This window comes from Solanum tuberosum, unplaced genomic scaffold (assembly GCF_000226075.1).
Source record: "Solanum tuberosum cultivar DM 1-3 516 R44 unplaced genomic scaffold, SolTub_3.0 scf00374, whole genome shotgun sequence".
NCBI classification, from domain to species: Eukaryota; Viridiplantae; Streptophyta; class Magnoliopsida; order Solanales; family Solanaceae; genus Solanum; species Solanum tuberosum.
The window spans coordinates 228,786-255,312 of NW_006239301.1; the positions used below are offsets into that span (position 1 = coordinate 228,786).

At 35.3% G+C, this 26,527-nt stretch overlaps 4 protein-coding genes and 1 non-coding gene across 8 annotated transcripts; 3 read left to right on the forward strand and 2 right to left on the reverse strand.

Annotated features, from left to right (window-relative positions):
- The first annotated feature begins 619 nt into the window (after positions 1-619).
- On the forward strand, positions 620-2,039 carry LOC102592862 (uncharacterized protein At2g39795, mitochondrial). The gene is made up of 3 exons (XM_006361900.2): positions 620-1,002; positions 1,224-1,570; positions 1,656-2,039. The coding sequence occupies exons 1-3, from the start codon at positions 742-744 to the stop codon at positions 1,813-1,815; spliced, it is 768 nt and encodes a 255-aa protein (XP_006361962.1). The 5' UTR covers positions 620-741; the 3' UTR covers positions 1,816-2,039.
- Positions 2,040-4,515: 2,476 nt separating this feature from the next.
- Positions 4,516-12,845, reverse strand: LOC102593206 (protein NEDD1). Of its 3 annotated transcripts, none has more exons than XM_006361902.2 (11): positions 12,494-12,845; positions 12,303-12,415; positions 10,133-10,393; positions 9,912-10,016; positions 8,979-9,044; positions 8,626-8,847; positions 7,092-7,646; positions 6,149-6,745; positions 5,896-5,943; positions 5,027-5,155; positions 4,516-4,950 (listed from the first exon to the last, which is right to left on the reverse strand). In XM_006361902.2, exons 1-11 carry the CDS (start codon positions 12,648-12,650, stop codon positions 4,843-4,845), a joined length of 2,361 nt encoding a protein of 786 aa, XP_006361964.1. In that variant the 5' UTR covers positions 12,651-12,845; the 3' UTR covers positions 4,516-4,842. The 3 variants fall into 3 exon arrangements, with proteins under 3 accessions (XP_006361964.1, XP_006361965.1, XP_006361963.1); XM_006361903.2 differs by lacking the exons at positions 4,516-4,950; positions 5,027-5,155 and adding an exon at positions 5,256-5,690 and having other exon boundaries at positions 5,767-5,943; positions 7,092-7,393; positions 7,478-7,646; XM_006361901.2 differs by lacking the exons at positions 4,516-4,950; positions 5,027-5,155 and adding an exon at positions 5,256-5,690 and having other exon boundaries at positions 5,767-5,943.
- Positions 12,846-15,844: 2,999 nt separating this feature from the next.
- TRNAN-AUU (transfer RNA asparagine (anticodon AUU)) lies at positions 15,845-15,916 on the forward strand. Its single transcript has one exon. It is a non-coding gene; the product is annotated as a tRNA-Asn (tRNA).
- Positions 15,917-17,098: 1,182 nt separating this feature from the next.
- Positions 17,099-22,096, forward strand: LOC102595826 (protein DA1-related 2-like). Of its 2 annotated transcripts, none has more exons than XM_006361908.2 (12): positions 17,099-17,455; positions 17,594-17,745; positions 18,098-18,182; positions 18,364-18,514; positions 19,165-19,285; positions 19,442-19,525; positions 20,149-20,268; positions 20,357-20,569; positions 20,642-20,704; positions 20,810-20,925; positions 21,114-21,172; positions 21,525-22,096. In XM_006361908.2, exons 1-12 carry the CDS (start codon positions 17,410-17,412, stop codon positions 21,842-21,844), a joined length of 1,530 nt encoding a protein of 509 aa, XP_006361970.2. In that variant the 5' UTR covers positions 17,099-17,409; the 3' UTR covers positions 21,845-22,096. The 2 variants fall into 2 exon arrangements, with proteins under 2 accessions (XP_006361970.2, XP_015158240.1); XM_015302754.1 differs by having other exon boundaries at positions 17,618-17,745.
- A 353-nt stretch (positions 22,097-22,449) lies between these two features.
- On the reverse strand, positions 22,450-23,333 carry LOC102593961 (ras-related protein RABA2b-like). The gene is made up of 2 exons (XM_006361904.2): positions 23,164-23,333; positions 22,450-22,989 (listed from the first exon to the last, which is right to left on the reverse strand). The coding sequence occupies exons 1-2, from the start codon at positions 23,326-23,328 to the stop codon at positions 22,510-22,512; spliced, it is 645 nt and encodes a 214-aa protein (XP_006361966.1). The 5' UTR covers positions 23,329-23,333; the 3' UTR covers positions 22,450-22,509.
- Between the last annotated feature and the right edge of the window lie 3,194 nt (positions 23,334-26,527).

Genomic DNA, 26,527 nt, shown 5'->3' on the forward strand with positions numbered 1-26,527 from the left:
TGGGCCCCGTGCTGGCACGGGGTCTCATATCTAGTAATATATATAAGTGTGGACAAGCAGACAACTCATGATCAATATGTATGCTTATGTTGTTTGAGCTAATGGTGAATATGACTGCTTATGTTGCTTACTCTTCCATCAATTGCTTGTTTGTTTACTCTCTCCGTTACTATTTACTTGTGAAATATTTCTTAATATATTTTTCATCTTTTATTTGTCATTTTTGACAAATAAAAAAAATGTAATTTTTTTTTCTATTATACTCTCAATTTATTAACATTAAGTTAATATTATTAAAAAATGTAGTAAGTAAATATATTTGTGACTCGATCAATTAATAGGATTAAAATGGTAAATTCACTATATTTTTTTATTTTTTTTTAATAGGTGTGTCAAGTTAAAAATAAACAAGTAAAAATGAAGGAAGAGAGTAGTAAGTAGTTTATTCTCACTTATATATATTAAAATAAATAATAATAAATATATAAGTGGTAGACAATTATTTTAATAAATTTTAAATGAAATTAAAGTTATATTTGATCAACAAAATAACTGAAAAGAGAAAAATGTGTTTTCTTTCATGTTTACCCATATTGCTATTGCACTTCCCATTCTACCCCAACTTGAAGTTGTAAATTTCCGAAAACAAGTCGAGAACTCTCCTATTAATAACCTGTAGCGTAAACCCTAAACCCAAGCCTCCTCTTCTCCTTAAACCCTAAATTATCTACCTCTGCGAAAATGGCTGTCACTAACATCATCAGAAGGACTGTACCCTTGGCTGCTCGGGTGATCTGTAGAACACAGAGCTACCATCATCGATCCTCTGCTCTCTTATCCACCGTAGTTAACCGTAGTGCTGCTTCTAGAAACTTCTTTCGGAGCTCAGCACCGTCCACCCTTCATTTCTATTCTACCAAGAGGCCCAGTTCTGATGAATCACTCCTCAAAGTCCTTCAGTCCGAAATCCAATGTGTTGAGGAATCCGACGTACAAGACGAGGTTTGATTTTCCCCATTTCTCCTTTTTCCTATATATGTGTGGCAAATGAATTTTAATTTTAGTTAAAATCGTGTAATTTTTGGATTGTGCTGCTGATTTGTTTCTGTTTTTAGTGGATCTTATGGGGAAAAATCATGCTGTTTTTAGTTTTACCCAAAAAAAAATGTTACTGGATTAGCAAATTTAGTACTGTTATCATTGTTTTTTCATTGTGGTTGCAGGTTGACGAGGCTCCTGAGGGTTTCCCCTTCGAGATTGAAGATCATCCTGGACAACAAACTATAACATTGACAAGAGAGTATCAAGGTGAATCTATTAATGTCGAAGTTCACATGCCCGACCTTGTTACTGGTGATGAAGATGAGAATGACAACGATCGTGACCACCCTGATAACGAAGGGGCCAATCAGTCCCAAATTCCTCTAGTTGTTAGGGTGTCTAAGAAGAATGGGCCATCTTTGGAGTTTGGTATCACATCTTTTGCTGATGAGATTGCTATTGACACTTTGTCAATCAAAGATCCTAATGTTGCTGAGGATCAGATTGCTTATGAAGGACCTGATTTCACGTGAGTCTTCAAAGTTTAATTTAACGAATTTCTTATCTGTTTTCATTATACTAATAGAATATATCTGCTTCTCAATCATCATCAGGGATTTGGATGAGAACCTCCAAAAGGCTTTCCACAAGTATCTGGAGATTAGGGGTATCAAGCCCAGCACAACCAACTTCTTGCATGAGTACATGATCAACAAGGACGGCAGAGAATACAAGATGTGGCTTAAGAATCTGAAGAAATTCATTGAGGCGTAGGTTCGCATAAGTTTTGATTGATGTTTATGTTTTAGTAGGGGTAATTTAATTTGGCTACATCGTAATGTCTGCCAATGATTATGAAGTCTTTTAGTTATTTTTGCTATATCATTGATAAAGTTAATGTACTATGAGATCCTAGTCTTTGGCAAGATAAAACAGAAATGTTGGTGAATTTTATACAGAGTTAGCCAGCGCTCTATTCAATATGCTTTTATCAGCTAGTTCTGGTTGCACTTGCAGCAGGAGGTTGTTGCTTGATGATGAGATTGCATTTCCAATTTTCATGTTTGTTAGTAATTATCAAGTCAAATCACTTTGCGCATGCTTAACAAGGATTTCTCGAACATGTACTGGCTTGCATTCTGATTCGTCTAAGTGAATCCTCAATTGTGGTGTATTGCTCTTCTTGTGTTGTGATGATGATGATGCTTCACGCTTTTGTTGAAGAGTTTTATGGATTCCAAAGCTCTTACATATTTCAAGTTTATTTACTTCCTCTTCTTAATTCATTTTCTACGAGCACCCTGGAACATTTAGCAAACCTTGTTTCCCATGTTTTTCAGTATGATTTACCACAAGAATGAAGAAAATTATATCAAATTTAAGTTAGGCAAAAGGGTCGGGTGGATTCTTGTACTTGTAGTGTTTGTATTCTAAACCCTTTTATTTAATCATTTGTCAACTGAACCCTTGAACTCCTCGAAACACTACATTTTAAATACGTTTTCTGACTTGGCATCCTATGTGGCAGACACAACCAAGAGGTGTGTGTGAGGAGCGTGAAATCTGGTTAAAAAGGTCTAATAGCCACATTAGAGTTTTATAAAGCCATCTTCTTCCCCATTTGCATTTAACACCATTATTAGACAAATTTGAGCTTTTTCTTGCCTCTTTTTTTATCTTCTTTCTCTAAATTTCTTCTCCATTTTTTTTCATCATTATATTCCCCTTTTATTTCTATGCATTTCCAGTTAATTCTTTGCTTCATTTTGTGGTTGATCCTATTTTAGTTTTCTACATCATCATGAAAGTTGCTTTTGTTAGAATTATAATCTAATAGAAATCATGAAACATGTAATTGAAAGCATAACAAATAGAATCCCCAAAAGAATTCAAAAAATTAGTATAATCGACTAAAAACCTAAAAATTAAACAAAGACATAAATAGAAGATGAAATCTAGACTAAACAACATACAAATCCAAAAATAAGTTACAAAATTTACATAGATAAATTAAAAATCGAACAAAATCAACAAAAATACTCAAACAATTTTGTGGGAATGAAGAAAAAAATGAGAAAGAAAAAATGTGGGTATATATAACCACACACAGATACTAGTCTGGGACGACATTGACACACTGTACACTCAAGCGGTGAATCTCTCTTCTTCGATTTGGATGAAAACAAAGACGGATTGCCTTGATTGATGCTGGTGTTTTTTCTTCAATGAAAAGAGCAAAAGAGGTTGAAAAAAAAAGTGTAAGGAAGATGAAAGAGAAATAAAATGAGATTGTGGGGAAAGTGGTGGGTTTGGTGGCAAAAGGCAAATAAAATCAGAAATATATTAATTAAATATAATAAAAATGTCAAGATGACATGAAGTGGTATATATATACACGTGTCATTTTATAATTATTTTTAAAATTACGTGTCAGGCATTTGTGGTACACGCACAATTAAAGGATAAAAAAGGTGTTTAAAATGTTGAGTTTAGATGAGTTCAGGGGTCCAAATGACAAAGGGGTAAGTAAAAGGGTTCACAATACAAACTCATACAAGTACAAGGGTTCACCAGACCATTTTGCTAAGTTGTACAATGAAGTAATAAAAAGGAAGGAGAGTCTAGTTTTAAGCACCATGGCTGCTACTTCACGGTAACCTCCAAGTTCCACCTAATAAACGAATAATCGTAAAAACTATGGTATCTTCTAAAGAGATAGAGTAGATGAACAATATAAATTGTGCTATGTTCTAATATCATTTCTTGACGGTGAAGTAAGACCAAACTGATGAGTTTATGATCCTAGATCAGAACAAGTTGATAGGACTCCCTTAGCTGCTCATTTTTATCAACATCAATCGAATATTTTCTCAAACCAAGTAGTACTACGTAATTAGAACACTATAATGTACTGTTATTTTTGAAAATTGACAGTTGGAATAATCTAGAGCAACTTTTACATATAGCAAACATAAAAATCATATTTGTATGTTATAGTTATAGTTTGCATAATTGCGCTTCATAGTAAATTTTTTGTTTGCTATGGAGCTTTTGATTTGTATATTCGCTACAAACATTCAATTTTATACAAATTGTTCAGTTTTGTATAAATTTATTTATACATTATAATTTGTATAATAAGATATGTATTTGTATAATTATAAATGTATAGGACGAAAATATATATATTTGCATTTGTATATACATTTTTCTCTCGCTTTATACAAACAAAAGCGCATTTTATACTGAAATGTATAAAATGACTAATTGTATACCGAAAATGGCTAATTGTATATCGAATCAGATGGCAAAAAAAAAAAGGGATGTTTGCTGCGAATTACAATTAAAATAAACTATGGCTATAACATTTAATTTGAATTAATAGTTTGTTATTTCATACAATTTTTCCAATAATCTAATATTGAGAAGTAGCCCATGAACATCACAAAATATGAATAAACAAAGATGAGACGCGCTCCGACTTGGAAGGATATTTTTTTGAATCAGATGATCTGTAGTTCTGTACATTAAATTTCTGAAATTGGCCTAGCCAACTTTCTGTACACAACCATAACAGCACTCTTTAACTGTCAAGTATTGATCAGCCATCACACACTCATTTACTATATTAGGGTAAAATAAAATAAACCCCCAAATTCGCCCACATTTAGATAAGCACACAATAACACTTCCGCACTCGCTAGTCACTACACAACTGTCAGTACAAATCTCCTAAAACAGCATTGGGTACATGGCTAAAACTAAAGGAATACGTAATGACAAGATCTCTAGCTACTCTGGTCATAATAACTGTCGAAGCTGCTGTGTTTCCCTTCGAAGTAATTGAACCTCTTTCATCAGCTCTGCTTGATTTTCCAGTATCAATTTCATAGCACTAGAAGTTTCCATCTGCGCAATGTTTGCAAAAATCTAAGAGATACTGTTCAACTGAACAACTAGGAAAGTGCAAAGTTAACAAATGTACCTCTTGCATATGAAATTGTCTTAAAATATCTAAGTGAAGATTCCTCATATCCTCATGAATGGATTTTTGAAGGGAAGAAAGAGTCTCTTCTTGTGTACGTTGAAACAGCTGGAGTGTAAAGGAACTTCCCTAATTAATAGTTTGTTATTTCATACAATTTTTCCAATAATCTAATATTGAGAAGTAGCCCATGAACATCACAAAATATGAATAAACAAAGATGAGACGCGCTCCGACTTGGAAGGATATTTTTTTGAATCAGATGATCTGTAGTTCTGTACATTAAATTTCTGAAATTGGCCTAGCCAACTTTCTGTACACAACCATAACAGCACTCTTTAACTGTCAAGTATTGATCAGCCATCACACACTCATTTACTATATTAGGGTAAAATAAAATAAACCCCCAAATTCGCCCACATTTAGATAAGCACACAATAACACTTCCGCACTCGCTAGTCACTACACAACTGTCAGTACAAATCTCCTAAAACAGCATTGGGTACATGGCTAAAACTAAAGGAATACGTAATGACAAGATCTCTAGCTACTCTGGTCATAATAACTGTCGAAGCTGCTGTGTTTCCCTTCGAAGTAATTGAACCTCTTTCATCAGCTCTGCTTGATTTTCCAGTATCAATTTCATAGCACTAGAAGTTTCCATCTGCGCAATGTTTGCAAAAATCTAAGAGATACTGTTCAACTGAACAACTAGGAAAGTGCAAAGTTAACAAATGTACCTCTTGCATATGAAATTGTCTTAAAATATCTAAGTGAAGATTCCTCATATCCTCATGAATGGATTTTTGAAGGGAAGAAAGAGTCTCTTCTTGTGTACGTTGAAACAGCTGGAGTGTAAAGGAACTTCCCTGCTGCAATTCGGGCAGTGTGGACTTTTGTGATTGCTTAATTTCACCCTGAAAAAAATTCACTAGGTCAAATGAAAACTTTCTATTAAAAAGACAATTCTGTCATTTGGAATGATTCATCATTAAGGATCTTTCCACCAGCTCATGCTTCCGAGATTCTCTTCGAAAAACACAAAAGGTGAAAACATCCATGATGATGATGCATAACAAATGATGCCAAAGATAGGAACAACCAAGTTTTCCTGATTCATACAGTCATTGCTTGGAAAGCACCAGCTGCTGTAGCAGACGACGTGTCCGACCTAGATAACAAGCTATTCAGAAGCTCCTCCCTTGTTTCAGCTCCAGTTTTCTTAGTTTTTGGAGAACCAACAGAAAGGGTTCCATCACTAAAGGATGGCGTGGTGCTTATTCTCTCAGCATAACTAGAAAATCTTCGTGGGAGGGACATAGTTGAACCAAGAGAATCAAGAGTACCCTGCCCCGTAATGCCTTTTGTTCCAACTGAAAAGGATGTGGAACTCACGTGTTCTGAAGATCCTAGAATAGTTTCTTCATTTGAATTTTCTTTTATGCGCAAATTAGCCAAACTTAGACTAGAACTAGTCAAAGAGCTGATACTCTGAGTTGCAGGAAAATTATCCTGTAATCCAGATAACATAGTTCCTGGTGCAAGAGGACCAGATGTTGAGATAGCAAAACGGGAAGGCATGTTTCCTGACTGCCGAAGATGAGATAATCTATCCGATAATCTCTCACCACCCCAAGCTTCTGGAGGAGTTATGGAGGAAGAATCATCACCACGGGAAGATGTAGGAGTAGAAGACAACTGTGCAAAAGAAGCGTCCTCCTGCAGGAATGTCAAAGATATGAAATACTTGTCAAGGAAAGATAACAACTCATGCATTTTAATGTTAAACCCAGTCATTGATTTCAGCTTCAGAATACTGACACCACTTTTTGAACTGACTTCACAAATTATTTAGCACCCAAGAATGAAGGAGTTAAGAAATTAGTTACTTCAACTAGATATCAAAAGCACCATTTTGCATCCAACAAAATTTCGACAAACAAGTCAATCATTTTTGTATATAGAAGAGCAACTCACAATTTCACCAAATGTCCTGCAACCAAGGAAATAATTTGTTGTCCAAAAGAATATAAATCTAGGCACATGAACCAGACAAGATCCAAACCTGTTTGGGCAAGGAACTTGATTTCCAATCAAATATGGGGCGGTTCTCATTGCCACCCTCAACTGGAAGGGGAAACCTTAGAGAAGAAGGAAATAGCAAAGATGACTTCTTATCAAAATCCTTTTTAAAACCTTCCTGATCATCCCACAACTTATCAAGTGAAGGTGTAATTGGCTGAACTTCAACAAGAGGAGAAAAAACTTCCATATCATCCTTGAAGTTACGAGGAGCATGCAATCTTGCCAAAGATCCACCTTTCCATAAACTACTTCGTATGGGTGTTTCCTCAGACGGAGATAAACCTGTTGTCCCAGATGTAGATCCTGTAATGCCTGCTGGAAAAGAAAACGAGTCCACAGAACTTGAACGAACAGTGGTTCTCGAACCTGATGTTGTCATAGAAGTTGCTAGGCTTGATGATATCATAGCAGGAAGTGGGTCAGGCATTAAAATTGAATCCTCCAAAGCACTGCCCAGGAGAGCCATTTCTGCTGCGCAATTGTTTTCATTGACTATTACAGGTTTTGCTCTTTGCCAGCATAGACTTGTCACAGCCTGTAAATTCATCACACTTTTCTAGTAAGAGGAGGTCAATCAGGGAGTAGTAAGAAGGTTACTGTCAGAACTGAGGAACAAAACTAAAGTTAACAAGCTGATGAACAAAATATATGAACGTCAGCCAGTACATGCTAAAAGATGCAGAATATCGGCATGGATTCCATTGGTATGTTTATACTGATATGCAAACAGATATAGAAATACAATGCTGTTTAATTTTGCTGAGAGAGAGAGAGAGAGTGAAAGAGAATGAGTAAGAGGAAGAGCTTCTCAGACCAGCTCCCTTGCCCAATGCCAAAAGGCAACATTGCATACCATCTTCCAACTCATCAATCAGATTATGCACATTGGTCTACTATTGATACACAAATGCCACAAAGAAACATTTAGCCAAGGAAGAAAGAAGGATATCTTAACAATGTCTGTGATTTCAGGAAATTGAGAAATGTGTTCAATTCTATCCACATTTGACCAACCAGAAATTTGGTTGGCATGCCTGACTAAGTGATGTGCCACTTTTGAACCCTATTGCTTCACCCTACGCATATCATAGATGGTCAACAGCTTGTGGGACTACCTCCCCTTCCCCGAAGCAAATGCTGGCTATCTATAACCTCTCAAAATCTACATGCCATATTGGAAGAACCGTGGGTCACCTACTTGTCCGCCTAATCTCCTCCTCCCTTCTTGCACATTTACCATTTTCATGCATATCCACCTCTATCATCACGGCCGAAACAATTTAAAGACAATAAGTGGACTTCAGTATTTATGCATACCAACTCCATATGGGCTTATTATATAGTTACATATCTCCATCCTTTGGCAATAAGAACTGAATCTATTCTCTCCTTTTCTTTTCCTTTCTCATGGTTTGCCAACCAAGGTAATGAAATGACATAATAGAAGTACACAGTCAAGGACAAACTGATACTTAACACAAAACACTTTATTAAGAAAAGAAAAAATTAAATACCTCAGAATTTCCATAAGCACGTAACACAGTCAAGGGTTGTGGTTTTCCACGAACGTCATAGAATACCACCCGGCCACTACTTGTTCCAGCTGCCAGAGTGAATCCATCATCAGTAAATGCCAGTGAAGAAAAAGGTGCCTCGTAAGGAATGCAAAATGATGGCCTTCTTGACCCTGAGTCAAAAGTGTACAACTTCTTATCCATACCAACACTAGCAACAATCTGCAATCGCAACAGTAAAACCACACCAGTAAATGATTCCCATTATTTGGCAAGAGGATGGATTTACAGTTCTTCCAGTAGAACAGGTACACAATACGTCTACCAGTTGATGAGTAAAATAGAGAAAAAACCTTGTCATTTGTTGGTGAGAAGCTAATGCCAGAAGTTGGTGCAGAATGCTGCTTTAGCCAAGAAACCTGTCAAAGGTAAAATAATTATCAGTAATCCAATAAAACAATGCACAGCAGGCATGACAGGTACACGTGAGAGACATCAACTCAGAGAGGTCAACCACTATATTAGGGGATTATAAAGATTAACATAAAATGCAAAGCAAGATACCATCGCACTTGGAAAATTTAACCATTATGGATATCAAAGCATGCCTGAGGACGGGAAGTGGAAGGAATTGCAGAGAGGGAAGACGGAAGGATATCCACGTCTCATCTTTCGAAGAAATTAAGGGAAGGAAGAGTAGGAAAAAGAAGAGCATCGGGGAAGGATCAGAGGAAGGACCATGACATGTTCTGAACGTCGGCAGGTAGGGAGGCAAAATATGTACTGAGACAGGGACTGGGAGGTTTCGAAATAACTCTCTCTGAAAACTTCATAACCGTTATTCAGTGTTTTGTACGTCACATGCAAGCTCAGACTCCAACTTTGAAGTCCACAAGCTATAACGTATAGCGCTTCTAACAGCACATCATATATTGCAGTAATAATTTCTCTTTCTGTGAGTTTTGACTACCAAACCCCCAAAGAGCAGTGCTAAATTTCTTTTTTTATGAGTAATAGACCGTCAAGCCCTCTGAAAAGCAACAGTTGTAAGTTGAAAATGGATCGCTGATTCTTCTTTCAGAAATGTTCTATGTCATAGCCAATAGCTAGCCTATACCAAATAAGCGGATGAGATCTGACTTGCAAATACAGATTGCGAGGAGAAAGAAATGGAATTCCCTATTAATCTCCAGTTATAAACCGTTTAACCAAGACAGATCTAGGCACAACACAATATATAATGAAATCAAATTTTATCATCTCAAAACACCAGAATGTCAACAAACCTTGGGGCTGCGACCAGTTGTATCCCACAGGTGGATAGATCCATCATCACCAGCTGTCACCAATAGGTGCCTGCTAATCTTAGAATAATCAAGCACTCTCAAAACCTAATCAGACAAAGAACAATGGCATCAGAAAACAAAGCATCATTCCAAACACCAAAAGCAAATTGCAGCTATAAGATGCTATACAGCAAAGTGGGACTTAGAAAGAATGAATTAACCTGCGCATTTGGATCCTTGAGTTCAGCAGCCTTTGCACTAGAAGCAAGGTTGTGAAGTATAAGATTCCCATTAAGACTGATAGAAGCTAAGTGCTCATCTTTACAATTGTACATTGCACCGCTAATAGTATCAGTATGACCTTTCAACCATTTGATGCAACGCTTCCGCTGCAAATCCCATATTCGTACAACTTGGCCACTGCCTCCAGAACAAATGTATCTGGACGCTTTGCTGCTAAAGTTAATTGTTGAAATAGACTCCTGCAAGTGATATAGATGAACTACTTGAAGATACTTAATTGATTGACAGCCCACTTAACAAGTTGGGCATTAAGAAAATGTTGACAGCTTATACCGAAGACCCATGTTAGGTAATGGGGGATGGGATAGGAAACTAACTTTATTCCAACCAATCTTCTTATCGTCACCTTTTGCCACAGGATAGCAATAGAGCACACATTTATGCAGCATCCTTCTTTCATAAACATATATACCATATGATAATCGAGCAATGAGGATCCATTCTATACCCGACCAAAACCCTATCTTTCTCCCATTCAAACCCAGAGGCAAACACAAAAATCTCAGGCAAGCGCATTCAATATACAAAGATGTAAAGTACGGTACTCTTTTCTTCTTTTTTTTTTCTTTTTTTGATAAAGAAGTACGGTACTCTTTTCTGATCAGTAAATATAGCAAATTATGGAATTCTTATAAGCCAATCGCAGACACGCTTTTCTAATTTAGCAAAAATGACATCGTTTTGGCTTCCTCTTAACAAAATTATTATGGTTCAAACAATGTCATGTTGATGTCTACTTTCATTTGGTGTTTTAACACTGATTACAGTATTTGAAAAACTTACCATTCAACATCTGAAAATAGGGAAACCCCTGTAGAAGAATAGTATTAGATGATACATGAGTAATTTATCATAATCAATATTTTTTTGATTCCCCAAGGGTCCGTGTCGAATGGTTCAAAACTCAGTAGAAAATGGGCCCGCCATCTACCCTTTTAAACTTAAACACTAGGTTTCTATCTGTGACCGGGTTCGAACCCATGATGTGCACCTAACCCACACATCATGTGTTGAGATCTTACCACTAGATCAATGCCCCAGGGCAATTTAACATGATCATTATTCGAAATTACTTTATTAGGGAAAAAATTTATATTTGAAGCTACTACTGTAAGAAACAGCTCAAATATTTTCCCCCCATCAGCCTACCCTTTCTTTTTTGTATTATGGGAACAACCAGAAGTATCCATGTTGCATAAAATGCTAAGTTGCTCGACTTGGGTGCAGGTGTCCGATACGGGTGCGGATCTAGAGGTCGGATCCTCTATGATCTAAATTTTAAGATTCGGGGATACGGATCCATGTATGGATACGGGTGCGGAAATTCGGCTAAAAATAATTGAAATATCTAAAATTAGAGTTACTAAACCTAAATTATGAGATATTATGTGGAAAACTTGAGAAAACTATTGATCCAGAGGAGAATCCTGGAAGGAGATAAAAGGAAAGGGACTGACAATTTTAATTTATATATACAAGGTATTCCATTTTCTTCAATTTCACCTTAGCTTTTGTTTTGAATACATAAATCATGAAATCTTTCCAGAATTTCTCCCTCTAAATTTGGTCAAAGTACCCGAAACTGGTTGACCAAATCGCGTACGGATCCCACACCACACCAACGTCGTGTCGACACTGCTGCGGCACCGAAAGTGAAGAGCCCGAGCAACTTAGATAAAATGTAATGGCAAAAGCAGCCTAGTCATGTGTACAATAGTTTCAAGGTGCTACAATGTCTCTTTTTGAAATGTGCTAGTCAGTACGCTATAATATTTAAGAAATCTCTCTAATATGTGAGAACATCATTGAGGCCTGCCCAGTGCAATCTAAAAGAAAACCTATCATATGAAAGCACAAATTTTCCTGTAACTTTCAGCAGCAAATAGAGGTAAAAATGAAGTTGGTCCAAACTACAACATATCTTTAACCTCTCAAAATTCACCATTTTCAAAGAAAGATGTGCCAAAATCCATTGAAATAATTGGAAATTAAAGAAATAATACATTTTGATAACAGGACAACAAAGTATCTATCTTAGATTTCAACTAAATTTGCAGCGAAAAAGTAAAAAAAGGTAAACAAAAGTACCTCGATATTGTCAGCACCATCAGTGCCGGCCAGTGGTACAGTCCCCAAACTCTGTCCATTTTTCCTCCACAAAGATATCTTCTTGTCATCTCCAGCGCTTGCCACCACCAAATCTGCAACACCCAAAGGTAAATCCATTTTGCAAAAAGAATGTAAATATTTGAAATTCATGATAGAAAGGGGGAACTAACTAGTGTGATTCCACTTGACGGAATTGACTTGGAATCCAGGGGAAGGAGTATAACTAAGAATGCAGGGATCACGGGGCTCCAAAGTGAGGTCAAAAAGCTTAACAGTGTCACCGCCAGTAGTAGCCAAAAGGGTTTTTATCGAATCTGTAGAATTCATCTATGAATAGATTCTTGGATTGTGAAATGTACAATTTACAGATTTGAATTTTCAGAAGATGGGAAAGAGAGAGAAGAGTGAAGTGGGTGTAATTTAGGTGTTTGATTTGAAACCCTACCGGAGAGAGAAGGGGATTGCAAATTCAAAAAAAGTGCTGGCCCAAAAAGTGGGCGCCCTCTCTCAAGTGCATCAACCAGGCTTGAGATGCAACTCTTTTTTTTTTTTACCGAGTCTACTAATTAATATTCAAATCAGATTTTTTTAATATTCAGAAATTAAACTCGAGATCTCTAATTATGAGAAAAATTGTTTTATTCATTATACCACATTCTTTGATAATACTTGAGATATAGCATGATCTTTCGTGGATGTGATTTTAAAATACTATTATTATGGTACTTGCTTTTTGTACATGTATTTACATTAATTACAAAACTTTAAGAATTACATAATATTAATATTTGAAATATAAAATAAAAATTAAAAAAAGTTTATGAAATTTTAAAAACGATAAACTCGATCTGATTTAACTAATCAATTATATATGATAAATGATTTAATGAGATTTTTGGGTCGTGACACAATTTCATCATCATAACTTGCACCAGCACCAACACCAACACATCGTCAACCATCACATTTCTTCATCCATCAACCATTGTCGTCATTGTCACCTCCACCGCCACTATTCACCACTACTAATCACCTTCACCGCTACAATTAGCATTGCCGCCAACTACCACCTAAACGTTGTCAATTACCAAACATTTTTCAAATCACTAACATCAACATCTCCAATTACTAACATCAATCAATTCTACCATCACAATCACTACTATTCGTTATCGTCACAATCACTACAATACCATCTCTACCATCACAACTATCATTATCATCATTACTAGCCACTAACAACAACCATTATCATGATCATCATTTCTAGCGAACATAAATTGTAACGACATATTCCGCCGTTACTGAAAATATTTGCAATAAGGTTATATGAATCTCATTCGTTATAGAGTTAGGATCAATTCCTTGGTACATGAATGCATTAGTTATGAATTAAGGTCGTACAATGCCGCTATCACAAAGTTAGTTAAAAGTGTCCTTACTGATCTAGTTTTGAGCTTTAGTTTAAACTAATCTCAACTTCAAACAACCATATCGATCAGTCTATAATGAACTAGGTGTCCCATGGGCTATCAAATTAAATGTATATGAGTCTTCTTTCCAACACCACTAAGTTTGCATCATTTCGAGTTTGGAGTAAAAGGTTATGATCATTTTACCATATGTTATCCATACTGAAAAATCGAGGCCGCTATAGCGAAAATCAGGGCGCTATAACACGCAACTATATTGGGCAGCACAAAATTAAAAGTTATTTTCAGCCTCAAAACGTTATTTTTCTTCCCAAACTCGTCCAAGGTCATGCTAGGGCAAGGAAGGGGCGATTTATTTAGTTTTTCATTAATTTTCTTCTTCAAGGTAAGTCCTCCCATCAATCTAATGCTTGTTTGATTCTTTAATCCTTAGAAAATATATTTATGACCCTAGGGGATAGTTTGCATTCATTCTAATATGGAGAAAATCTGAGTTCATGAGGATTGCAGGGTGTAAGACCTTAGGCTAATCTTAAGAATGTTTATTCTTGATTTATTTACTATAATTCACGAGTATAACCATGAAATTTATAGTTCTAGGTGAATTATTGGTGGGAAAGTCTTGAAATGAGTGAAAAAATCATGAGGTTGGTCTAGATTTTGAGATTTGCATATAATCTTGAAATATTTAAGCCATTTGTGATTGATTTTGTATTATGCTATTATTTTAGACCAAAAACAAGCTAAAGTTTCACGAAAGGAGTTAGGGTTCGCGATTAGACTTCTGCAACAATTGTTCGGTGCCCAGGTAGGCTAGGTTTTCTTAATTGAACAGTTAGACATGTTTTATACTTCATGGTATTTTATAGATTGACAAAAGGTTTCATGCCTAGGCTTTCGGACACAGAGTCTGATGGTTAAATATTGTTGTTTATTGCTGCTAAGGCGGAAAAAGATAATGACAAGGGGTAGTTTTAGCGTTCTTGATTGTTAATCTTGAGTTTCCTTATTAGGGTGATATGGTGCTAATTGTGAGGTTATGTGTTTATGAAATTGTTAGGTTATAGTCATTTCTGAAACTTGTGGTAATCAAGGGGAACTATAAAGTATTGATTCATGGACTAAGGAGATATTTCTCAGGGAATGAATGTGTACTCATAATGAGGTCCAGTATTTTAGGCTATTGACATATAAGTGTATGTATATAGGTGATGGTTGTATGTTTTTGATATATGTATGTATGTTTATTGCTTTGTAGTATGATATGTGCAATGCATGGTAGGGAGACATACAAAATGATATCATGTAAGTAATCTGATGCAATGAAATTGTGATTGTGACTTGTGGTATTCAAGTAGTATTGTCACATCCCGAGCCTACACCTTGGACGTGGTAGGTAATCGAGAACCATTGCTGGTCCCCAAGCGAACCCTTGGTCTGGCTAATTCTTTAGCGGAAGACTTACTCAAGCAATATGCGGCTTAAAATAAAATTCGATCATTTAAACTCAAAGTCAATACTCAACTCAAATATCTAAAAATACTCAATGTAATAAACATAGTAGTTGTAAAACAGTTTAATAAGAACTCTGAGGACATCTTAAATCTAATTATCTATGAAGCTTCTAATGATAACATAGGTGTCGGGACAAGATCCATGACATCTCAAAGCTACTAAACTGAAAGTAATGCGGAGTACTCTGGAATGCAAGAGGCTCACCAAAAGTTACCTGGAGTGTAGAGTGATCTCAACGAAATGCATGTTGATGATCCTAAACACATGTATCTGCATCATAAAAAGATGCAAGCCGAATGACATCAGTACATTAAAGGTACGAGTTACCCCTCAGTAGAGTGAGTCTAATTAGCGAACTGGCAGGACTCGGAGATCTATTGATCAATATGAATCTCGAGTGTGGATGGTTGATTGCTGCCTCCTTGTCTCGGGGGCTCTCCGGCCGGGGGGGTGGGGGGTTCCTAGCATAACCCTTTCTCCCGGTGTATGTGAAAAAGAGTGACAAACTCATTTTTCTTTGGTCATAGGTTGGTCCAAAGAATGAGAGTCGACTTCCAACATTAAGTGCGTTGTTCCTCAGTAGCTCATAGGTAGAGCGGTCGACTATTAACCGATTGGTCGTAGGTTCGAATCCTACTTGGGGAGATTTTTTAGTTATCGCTTTTCTAATGAATTTAAAAAATAAAACAGTGTTAGAAGTATTCAAATCGATAAATTCACTACGAAACAAGGTCGGAACCAATTTGAGCCTTAGGAAAACTTCAAATAGTAAACTGAAACTACCAATCATATTAATATTATATCTATCTCCACATAGAAGTGTTGAAAAAGAAAGCTATCTGAGAGGCAGAGGTTGACTATAAACTTCATCTCTCTATGGACCTTAGGGAGTTTTTCTAGAGCTGAATTGCGTGTGCAATTCTACAAGAGCAGAATCACATGTGTACTAGTATGTAATTTACGCCGAAGTGAAATAACGGAAAGAAAGAGATTGTAATAGATAAATATATACTCAAGATGCATGTAAAGAAATAAAGAGACTAAATCATTTAAAACTTTATAAGTACTTACTTATTCTCTGAAACTCAACATAATAAGTGATATAGTAAAAAAAATACACGTTAACTCTTTTTAGGAGATTCTCTAACTGACAACCATCACTTTGAACTTTTTGAATCTTCAATATTTTTAGAGCCCATTTGAATTTGTTTTTTTGATTCTTCAAGTTTTGGATGATTAGTTTTTACTCTTCACTCTCTTGTTTCGGTTGATCTTCTCGATTAACTGAAGTTCGCACTTTATGAGTTGTTTTTGGCACTTGTTTTTAAACAATTCTTATAAGTATTTCAAAGTGGATGAGAGTATGAATATAAACACAATTTAGGCTTTAAAGAATATCAATTAGAGAGGTAAAATGTAAATTTTTGAACTAGTTTTTATCTTTTAATTAAATAAATATATAAGTAATTTGAGATATGTATTTCTAGTAATGTCAACGATATAAAATAGAAAAAGAGTAGTACTTATACTAGAATAGTTGTCCGACAATACTTGTCCAATTTAGAAAATCATGAGATAATTTATCTTTTGAGTCTATTTTACTCTTGCTTTTAAATAAGTACTATTTATCATCTAAACATTTTTAAAGCATTAAATTTAATAAGATCAAAAAAATAATATAATAATATTATTTTTATTATTTATTGTTTTTGAAGGGTGTGTCAAGTTATTAGTGGACAACTATTGTTTGAAAGAGAATATAAAAGAATCCCATTATGAGAAAAGAACATATTTTTCCGTGGCATCCAACTTGTGAAAATTCTCATAGGAAGACATTCTTGAATGTTGATTATGAGTTGTGTGAGGCTTCAGTCACACTCCAATGAAACAACCAGTTTGTCTTTGCCTTTCTCCTTCCCTTTCCATCACGATCAGATTCCCCCATTTCTCTTCTCCCACTTTTTCCCCAATCCCCATCCTTTATTATTTTTCTCCCAAGCCAAGAATCTCTTTCCCTTTCAAAGATTCTCTGCTTTTTCTTATAACTTACCCTTTTCCAATGATGCCATTCTTCTTCTCTCTGTTCCATTACATTACCATTCTCTTTCTCTCTCACAATTTGTTCCCACCTTTTTCCCATGTCTTCTTCAACTGTCAATCAGTTTTCTCAGCCTTGCATATATGGTAATGTTTCACAAGTTCCAAGATTTGATTTTTTTGAATCTTTTTGCTATTTAACTTATACCCTTTTGAGTATTTCCCTTGAATTGCGTAAAAAGATTAGCTTTTTTGATGATGATATGATTGTGGGGTTTAAAGCAGGTCACTTTGTTTCTTCATACGCAGAGAGGAAGTCAAGGTTTATGAAATGGCTGACTAAAATTTTCAAGGGTAATAGGGGATCGCCACGTGGACAGCAACCCCAGTTTCTAGGAGATGAGAATATGGTTTGGCGTGCTCCTGCCAGAACATTGGTAATCTTTTTACTTTTCATTTATTTTGATTCAGAGCTTGCTGTACCAGTGTATACAATTCTGGATAAATGACCTGCAATGTGAAATGTGGTGCATATTTCTTTCAAAATCTCTCTTTTATCACCAAGAAATGATCCAATATGTGATCTTGGCTTAATAAAAAGAAAGCTGATGATGATACAATAGACGAGTTCGCCATCAAAAGCCACTTCTATGTTTCAGCTGAACTACTTTTAACACATGATAACTGTTATTTATATTTGCTTAAACTAAACTTTGTATTATCTTTTTAAATTGAATTTGATGTCTCGTCTGATTAAATGTTTCTTAACACAATTTTAAAGTTCATCAGGATGATCGCTCTAAGGCTAGTAAAGAGAAAGAGGAACTAGACCGTGCGACTGCAGTCTCTTTGTCCGAAGATTTGAAAAGACCAGGTGGCAATTAGAAGTTCTTCTTTTGTATTTTTTCAAGTCTATGAAATTAATATTTCCTTGTTGCTGTCCTCCAGAGATCTATATACATTGTTCGGTTCTCTATTGAGTATTGACTTAGTATACCACTATATTACCAATTCCACTCTTTTGAGGTTGAGACTGACAGTTCTGTGCTTCACAGGATACAAATGCAGGACTGACAATGATGAAGATCTCGAAAGATCACTTAACCATGACCTTAGTTCATCATCATATCCTCCATATCCTCCTCCATATCCTCCTCCGTATGCTCCTTCATATGCCCCTTGGGAATATAATCCCAGAAGTTATAGGTAATTGGATTTTGTTGAAATATCCTCTTTTGCTTTGTGTCATTCGAAATTTAGCCTAATTATCTTCTACTGCATTGCAATTAATCCTGTCTTACAAAGCTCAAATAACTTTCTATCCACTGATAATTATTAAGGGGTAAAGAGAAAGAAGTCCTGCATGGGGTCCTTTCTTTTGTGATTTTTACTTGATGGAATTAAAAAAGGGATCAAAGAAAAGAAGAAAAAATTCTGCTTCGTAGTATTTATAGATTTTTATTTCACAGAAGGTTGCCTCTACAGTGGTAAATTCTCGGGGCATCAACTTTAAGTCGTGTTACTGAGAAAATTTTCTGTGACTGTTCACTGAAAATGGAAACTGTAGCATGCTAATACCTATTACAGATGAAACCATTCCAGTAACCTTTGGGGAAAACTGGAGGATAAACGAATTCAAATTTAAGACTAATTGATGTCCATGTATATGCACATTCAAACAAATTTTGTGTCTTCGACTAGATATTTATTAGTTTTGAAGTATTGAAGGAACATCTATTACATTTTGGTAGAAACTGCTGCTTGTTCACACTTGTCTCGGGATTAACATATACCATCACGGAGCATCTGTATTTTTTGTGTACAAGAAATCTTATATGCACATGTATAATTTGCAGGATATGTAATGGCTGCCATGGGGATATTGGCTCTGGCAATTACTTGGGGTGCATGGGAACTTTCTTTCATCCAGAGTGCTTTCTTTGTCGTGCCTGTGGTTACCCTATTACTGAACATGAGGTACATCCTTGTCCTTGGTCTTCAGCTATCTTGTGCCGTAACTCAATCTCTCTCCCAAAAAAAGAAAATTAAACTTGTTATCTCAATTCTTGTACAGACTGAGTGGTTTTATATCTTTCCTCATGTTTAGCTCATTGGTTTCTTTGTTGAATCAAGTTTTCCTTGTCAGGGAACAATACATATCACAAATCATGCTTCAGGGAAATGACTCACCCCAAATGTGAAGTTTGCTTCCAATTTGTAAGGACATGAATCATGATGCTTCTTCATGTAGTTGGTTACTGGAAATTGCTCATCGTTAATCCAATTTTTGGTTCATTGTGTTAATCTCGACTGCATCTTCAGATATAGGCTTCTCCTAGATGTTCACTTAGAAACCATTGATTTTTGCTCTTACTTCAGTTGAAAATGCAAAATCCTTAGAGAGTATAGTTGTGCATGTATGCAAACAGACAAATGCATATACTGGCACATGCCCGCTGATTGTCATCCATCTAAATCATCACTTGCTGTTGCAGTATCACAGATCGAGATGGAATGACAGCTTCATTAGTTCATCCATTGATGTTGTTTTGCATTTTTTCATCTTTGAGACAATTTTGTCTAGTTCACCAACCTAGAGAGAACGTTTTACGGCATGTTCTTCTGTAGATTATATTCTAATTTTTTTTTCAAATTGCTCAACAATATTTTGTTCTGATTAGGAACCAGCTTATATTATTAAGTTTATGGTGTAGTCACCATTGCATATTTTAAGTTTAGGAAATATTTCATGAGATTTGAAATATACTTGCAGATCAATGATTATTTCTAACTGTGTAATCCCTCATAGTTGATTTTATGATCCACCATTTCCTTTTCAGATCCCAACAAATGCAGCAGGCTTGATTGAGTATAGGTGCCACCCGTTTTGGTCTCAGAAATATTGTCCTTCACATGAGCATGATGTCACCAAACGATGCTGTAGTTGTGAACGTCTGGAGGTATGGTTATCTGTAAAATTAAACATGTTGGATCACCTATCATTCAACTAACTTGCTTGATGCTGATATTGTTCTTATATTCTTTAAGCCATGGAATGCAAGATATGTATCACTTGGGGATGGTAGGAGCTTATGCTTAGAGTGCATGGAATCTGCCATCATGGATACCGGGGATTGCCAACCACTTTACCATGCCATCAGGGACTATTATGAAGGCATGAACATGAAAATAGAACAGCAAGTTCCTATGCTTCTTGTTGAAAGACAAGCCCTTAATGAAGCCATTGAAGGGGAGAAGCATGTAAGGATGCCTTTGTATCTGTAGTTTTTCTGTTCTTTAGTCTGGGAAATTTCTGACTGGAAAATACTTTAGGGTTTCCATCATATGCCCGAAACCAGAGGTCTATGCCTATCAGAAGAGCAGACAGTCACCAGTGTAAGCCGTTCAGTCCCTTGAAATCATTCAGTTTCTTACTAGCTTAAAAGTGTTAGTATCTAGGTAACCTAGTGATGCATTACAAGCAATTGTGTCTTATTGCAGATACTCAAGAGGCCAAGAATGGGTGGTCGTGAAGTAGTGGGAATCAGAACACACCCTCAGAAGCTAACTAGAAAGTGTGAGGTTACAGCTATTCTAGTATTGTTCGGTCTACCAAGGTAACTTCTTTTTGTCTAATTCCTTTCAGTTTGTTTTATTCCAACATAACTCTTTGGCTACTCTTGGCATGTCCTACTGACAATGATATGGAATGGCATATATGTTACCCTCGTTTACCAGTTAAGATGCTCTCTAGAAAAGATTATGTGTTAGGCCTGATAGACTTGCTATATCATTCTATCTGCAGATTACTTACTGGTGCTATTCTTGCTCATGAACTGATGCATGCATGGTTACGTCTAAAAGGTAAGTTGAGCATATCTTTCTATCTAGGTTGGTCTGCAATAGATTTTAGGGATGTATTATCTTCATGGAAAGAAAGATAAAAAGACAGCTAGATGTTTCATTTTCAAACTCTCATGATGCTTGATACCAGTTAATCAGATGCCAATCTAGGAGTTCTATGAGTTCAACTGAACCCGTTGCTTCCAGCTCGAAATATGTAATATGTGCAACAGACATTTAAATGTATAGTACATAAAATAAGATCACACCCATTCTGACTCCACGAACTCTGGATCCTGGATATTCACCTCTGCAGCTAATATATGTTTAAATTGATTTACTTTAGAAAAGTTACCTTGTATGAAATTTGCAGGATACCGTAATCTCAGCCTTGAGGTAGAGGAAGGAATCTGTCAAGTGCTTTCCTACATGTGGCTGGAATCAGAGGTAATGCCAGGATCCAGAGATATGCCATCAACATCAACTGCTTCATCCTCATCAATGTCGTCAACCAAGAAAGGTGTTAAGTCTGGAGTAGAGAATAAGCTGGGTGAGTTTTTCATGCACCAGATCGCCCATGATACTTCTCCAGCATATGGTGGGGGATTCAGATCTGCTAATGAAGCCGTGAATAAGTATGGTTTAAGATGTACATTGGATCACATTCGCCTGACAGGAAGTTTCCCGTTATGATTCCATCATTGTCAAAGGTCGCTTGTGCTGTATGGCAATCCAGAAATCATTGAATTGAAATGCTCCCCTGAGAAAATGAGTTGATCTTGCAAAGCTGGATTAGCTCCTCTTATTTTTTATGGGTTCCGTCTGTGGACACTCAGTCCGAAAGAGAAGATTATACGCCACAATGTGAATGAGAAGAAAATGTAACATGTATTGCATTTAACTGCAATAAAAATTGAATTTGAATGCTCCAAAAGTGTCTTAGCTTCCCACTTCCTGCAAATATTGTTCTAAAATGAAATCTTACTTTGCAACAAGCCAGACGATAGATTCATAAGAATCACTTTTTAATTGTCTGCTCTGCATGATGCCAATAAGATGTGGTAATTTATCGTGGAACGGTGATCACATCGAAATACAGAAAACAATCAATTAGCTTCAGTCAACATTCGAAAACTGATTGCTTGTCTACCAGAATGTCAAAAAGCTACTAGAGAAACAAATCTTTGATTCTCCAAATTAATCAGAATGTCAAAAAGTATATCTGTGTTTAATTACAAGTTTTAAGCAGCATAAGATTCCTATCTGTCATTCCTCAATTCAAAACTTACCCACATAATTCACACATATAAATCTACTCGTACATATTACAAGAACAAAAAAAGTAGCCCCACATTTTTTTAGTTGGAACAACATGGTCTGGGATTGGAATTGCCAGAATTGTCTCCAACCTTAATAACAGTTCCTTGACCAGGAGTAGCACCAGCTTCTTGAGCTGCTAAAGCTTTTCTGCTGATTATCTGATAAATATCCAACAAAATTGTTTGAAACGCCTTCTCAATGTTTAAAGCTTCCAATGCAGAGGTTTCAAGAAATGACAACCCTTCTTTCTCAGCCAAGAGTCTTGCATCTTGATCTGGAATTGCTCGAAGATGGTTCAGATCAGACTTGTTTCCAGCCATCATGATGACAATGTTGGAGTCAGCATGGTCCCTCAGCTCGCGCAGCCATCTGTGCACATTTTCAAAAGTTTGTCTCTTGGTTATGTCATAAACCAAGAGTGCTCCCACGGCTCCTCTGTAATAAGCACTCGTTATGGCTCTGTACCTTTCTTGCCCTGCTGTGTCCCATATTTGTGCCTTTACTGTCTTTCCTTCTACCTGCACCACATAAATTCATCGTCTATTACTAATTTTGAGACAGAAATAACACATTTCTGTCCTGAACAACGCGTAAAATGTTATGTTCACGTAATCAAAATATTTAATCCATGAAATATATGGTTGAGTACAAGACTCAGAAATGCATGGAATTTGGAGAAACCAGAAACAAACCTGAAGGGTCCTAGTTGCAAATTCGACACCAATGGTGGATTTAGACTCCAAACAGAATTCATTTCGCGTAAATCTGGAGAGAATGTTAGATTTTCCGACACCTGAATCTCCTATCAAAACAATCTTGAATAAATAATCATACTCATGATCCACCTTGTAAGCCATTTCTACTTCCCTCTAGCTAGCCACCACATTCACCTATGAAAGAAAATACTCATCACCCTCTCAAAAAAATAGAATGAATTTTCAAATGATAAGAATTGCAAATTAAAACGCACTTCCTTGGCTTTGATAAGAAAGAGGAGATAAATTGTGCAAATGTAGAGAATCCAAATGAATGAATACTAATATAGCCGAATAAACAGCAACTTGAATGGGTATAACCAACACATCTTCACACGTCCTATATTATTCTAGCCTTGTACAATGGGCACAAATCCTTTTCATTTTTTTTCCAAGAGGAAATTTCACAAAGTAAAAATTTTAGACATCTTACCGTATAAAGATCAAATTACATTCTATCTCTACCCTTTTCTAATTTACAAAGATCCCTTCAAATTTGTGTCATCCGGATACATAACAGTTGATGCATTAAACAACTTGTCCGTTGAGATTAAATAGGAAATTAAACATAAAATTAAATGTCAGTTCCCCAAATCACACAAATCAATCTCTCCCAAATCGTAATAATTTCAAACAATTCGAATTTTAAATTTTCTTCTCTCAAATCTCTAACAAATCGTAATAGATTCAAAAAAGTCGAAAACAATAGCTATGTATTGGATACATTTAGTATAAATTCAAATTTATGTATCATGCCTAAAAAGTTAGTGCATGATACATTACTATTTATGTATCTTATTTTGTTTGAGAATACTGTATTTTATAAAAGATACATTATACATGTAATTGTTCCCAACAACATTTTGTGTGTGTGTGTGATACATAACACAGTAGTGAGTTGATACAAACAAATATTGTTATAAAAACATTAATGTTTATGTATCAATAATAATATTTGATAATGTCTACATATACGTAACCATCTAGTTGAATAAGTTTGGGTGTATGTATCTGGTAGTAAAAAATAACAAAATTTTATAATAGTTATGTACCAAGAATACGTAAACTAATTGATACAATTTTTGGAAAAAACAACATATACTTTAAATACAAATACAACTCAATACAAGAAGATAAAAAGAAAAAAATGAAATTGAATACATAATGCACCAGCTCGCTATAAAAAATCAGCTTACATGAACATACATAATGTCATACGTGTAGATTTTCCCTCATTAAGTACAAGCATCTCCTGAATTTATTTTTCAAGAGGAGTGATTATGAATGATGTTTTTTTTTTCAAAAAAATAATAATAATTTGTGCAATTCCATCTAGTAAACATCAATCTCACCTTATTCAAGAAAGTCAAATATTGGTGATTCTCTTGCTGCTACCAATGTCGAGTTAATGGACTCTGTAATACTTGACATCATCCGACCCCGATGACTGGTACATACAATCTTGCCCACTTTTCATATCATGTCACCTCCAAGTACTTCTTCACCCTAATATCAACTTCATCAACCTTATTCATTAGCCTATCAAAATTATTTTGTGTGTATATCTTCGTCATAGTGTAGAATACCTCATTCAAATGCTCATTTGATTTTCTAAAATTCTAGGATACATTGCCCCACAAGTGCCATATACAAGCGTAATATTGGATATTATTGTATACTATATAAACAACCTTTATAATGCTCTCATTTCTATCATATACTATACACATATTCTTTTTTTTTCCATATGCTTATTTGAATTATTCAAAAAAATCACGTCTAAGCAACATCATTTTCGGAATCATAACTCAGTGGACAAGATGTAATATATTTTTTGTTATACAACAATAATGTACGTTATAAATATAAAACATTATCACACTAAATTCACATATCACAAATACTTGCTCTATCTAAAGTGTTGGCTAAACAAAAGCACCAATGTATGCTGATTTCAATCGCTGGTGTCTACAACAACAATTGACCTACAATAATCAAATTCCTTTATAAAAAGCATGCAATGATATAAACAGATACAAAAATTTATTTACGATTTTTTTTCATTGGAATACGTGAATCATGGTATGTTTTATCCAATATATACAAGTATTTAGGCACCTTTTTGTATGAGGCAACTGGTTGCCCCATTATGAACCAATGCATTTTCTTTTGTTCGTCATAACAACATGTACTTAAACATCAACACTCAAGTCCAATTTCATGTCGTCTATGATATCATTAGGAGTGTACTTCCTCTTATGATTCCTCAATTTAGGTGCGATAATGCCTCCAATAAATCCACTTATTGCCTAAATTTGTGAATATAACCTATCTTCTAAAAGACATGTATGCTCATAGTTGAAAACTCTAATTCTGAACATTTTTGACTTGTTTATACTTAATGCTTTCATTAATCATTTGCATTCTTTAGAATAGCATACAAGTGTACAACTGCAAATACAATTTGAAAATATTCTTTAAAATGACATACAAGTGTATAACTACATTCAATAATCAAGACATTTCAATTCAAACAATTATAAGGGCCCATTTGGCCATGCGATATGGTATCATGATATGGAATCATGAGATGAAATTGAAGGTTTGTTTGGACAGCGATATGAAATTTTTATGTTGTATATTTTCTCATAAACATAAAAATTCCATAAGTTGTAAAACTATTAAAATAGCCCCAATTGTTTATTCAATCTTATCAAATAAACAAAAAATTATAAAATCGCATAATAAATTATTACAAAGTTATTTGTTCTCCACTTAAGTAATTGTTTCATCTAACTTTAATTTAATAAAAAAAATTGAACATAAATTGTAGTGTACTAGTCTTTAATATAATCCTCCCACATAGTACAGACAATTTCCTCACGTTGAACTTGCATTTCTCGATCATGTGACCGAGAAGACGAACCACCATTGTTACTTTGAGCCATTTGTTGGTCGATATCCTCTGCAACTATATCTTCATGTTCATAGACCATAAATATTTCATCACTACTTTGGTATTCTCGCAAATAATTATGTAACACTGCACAAGCTATGACAATTTTCACTTGTGTATCAATATCATAATGGTTCATGCCTTGTTTCAGTATTCTAAATCTATTTTTCCAAGCTCCAAAAGTCCGTTCAATCACATTGCGCAGAGATGAATGCCTATAATTAAATAGTTCTTTGGCATTTTGAGGCTCTCTTTCACTTCCTCGGTAATCTTGCAAATGATAGCATAGTCCTTTGTATGGAGCTAAAAATCCTTGTGTTTCGGAAACCAACATCAACAACATAA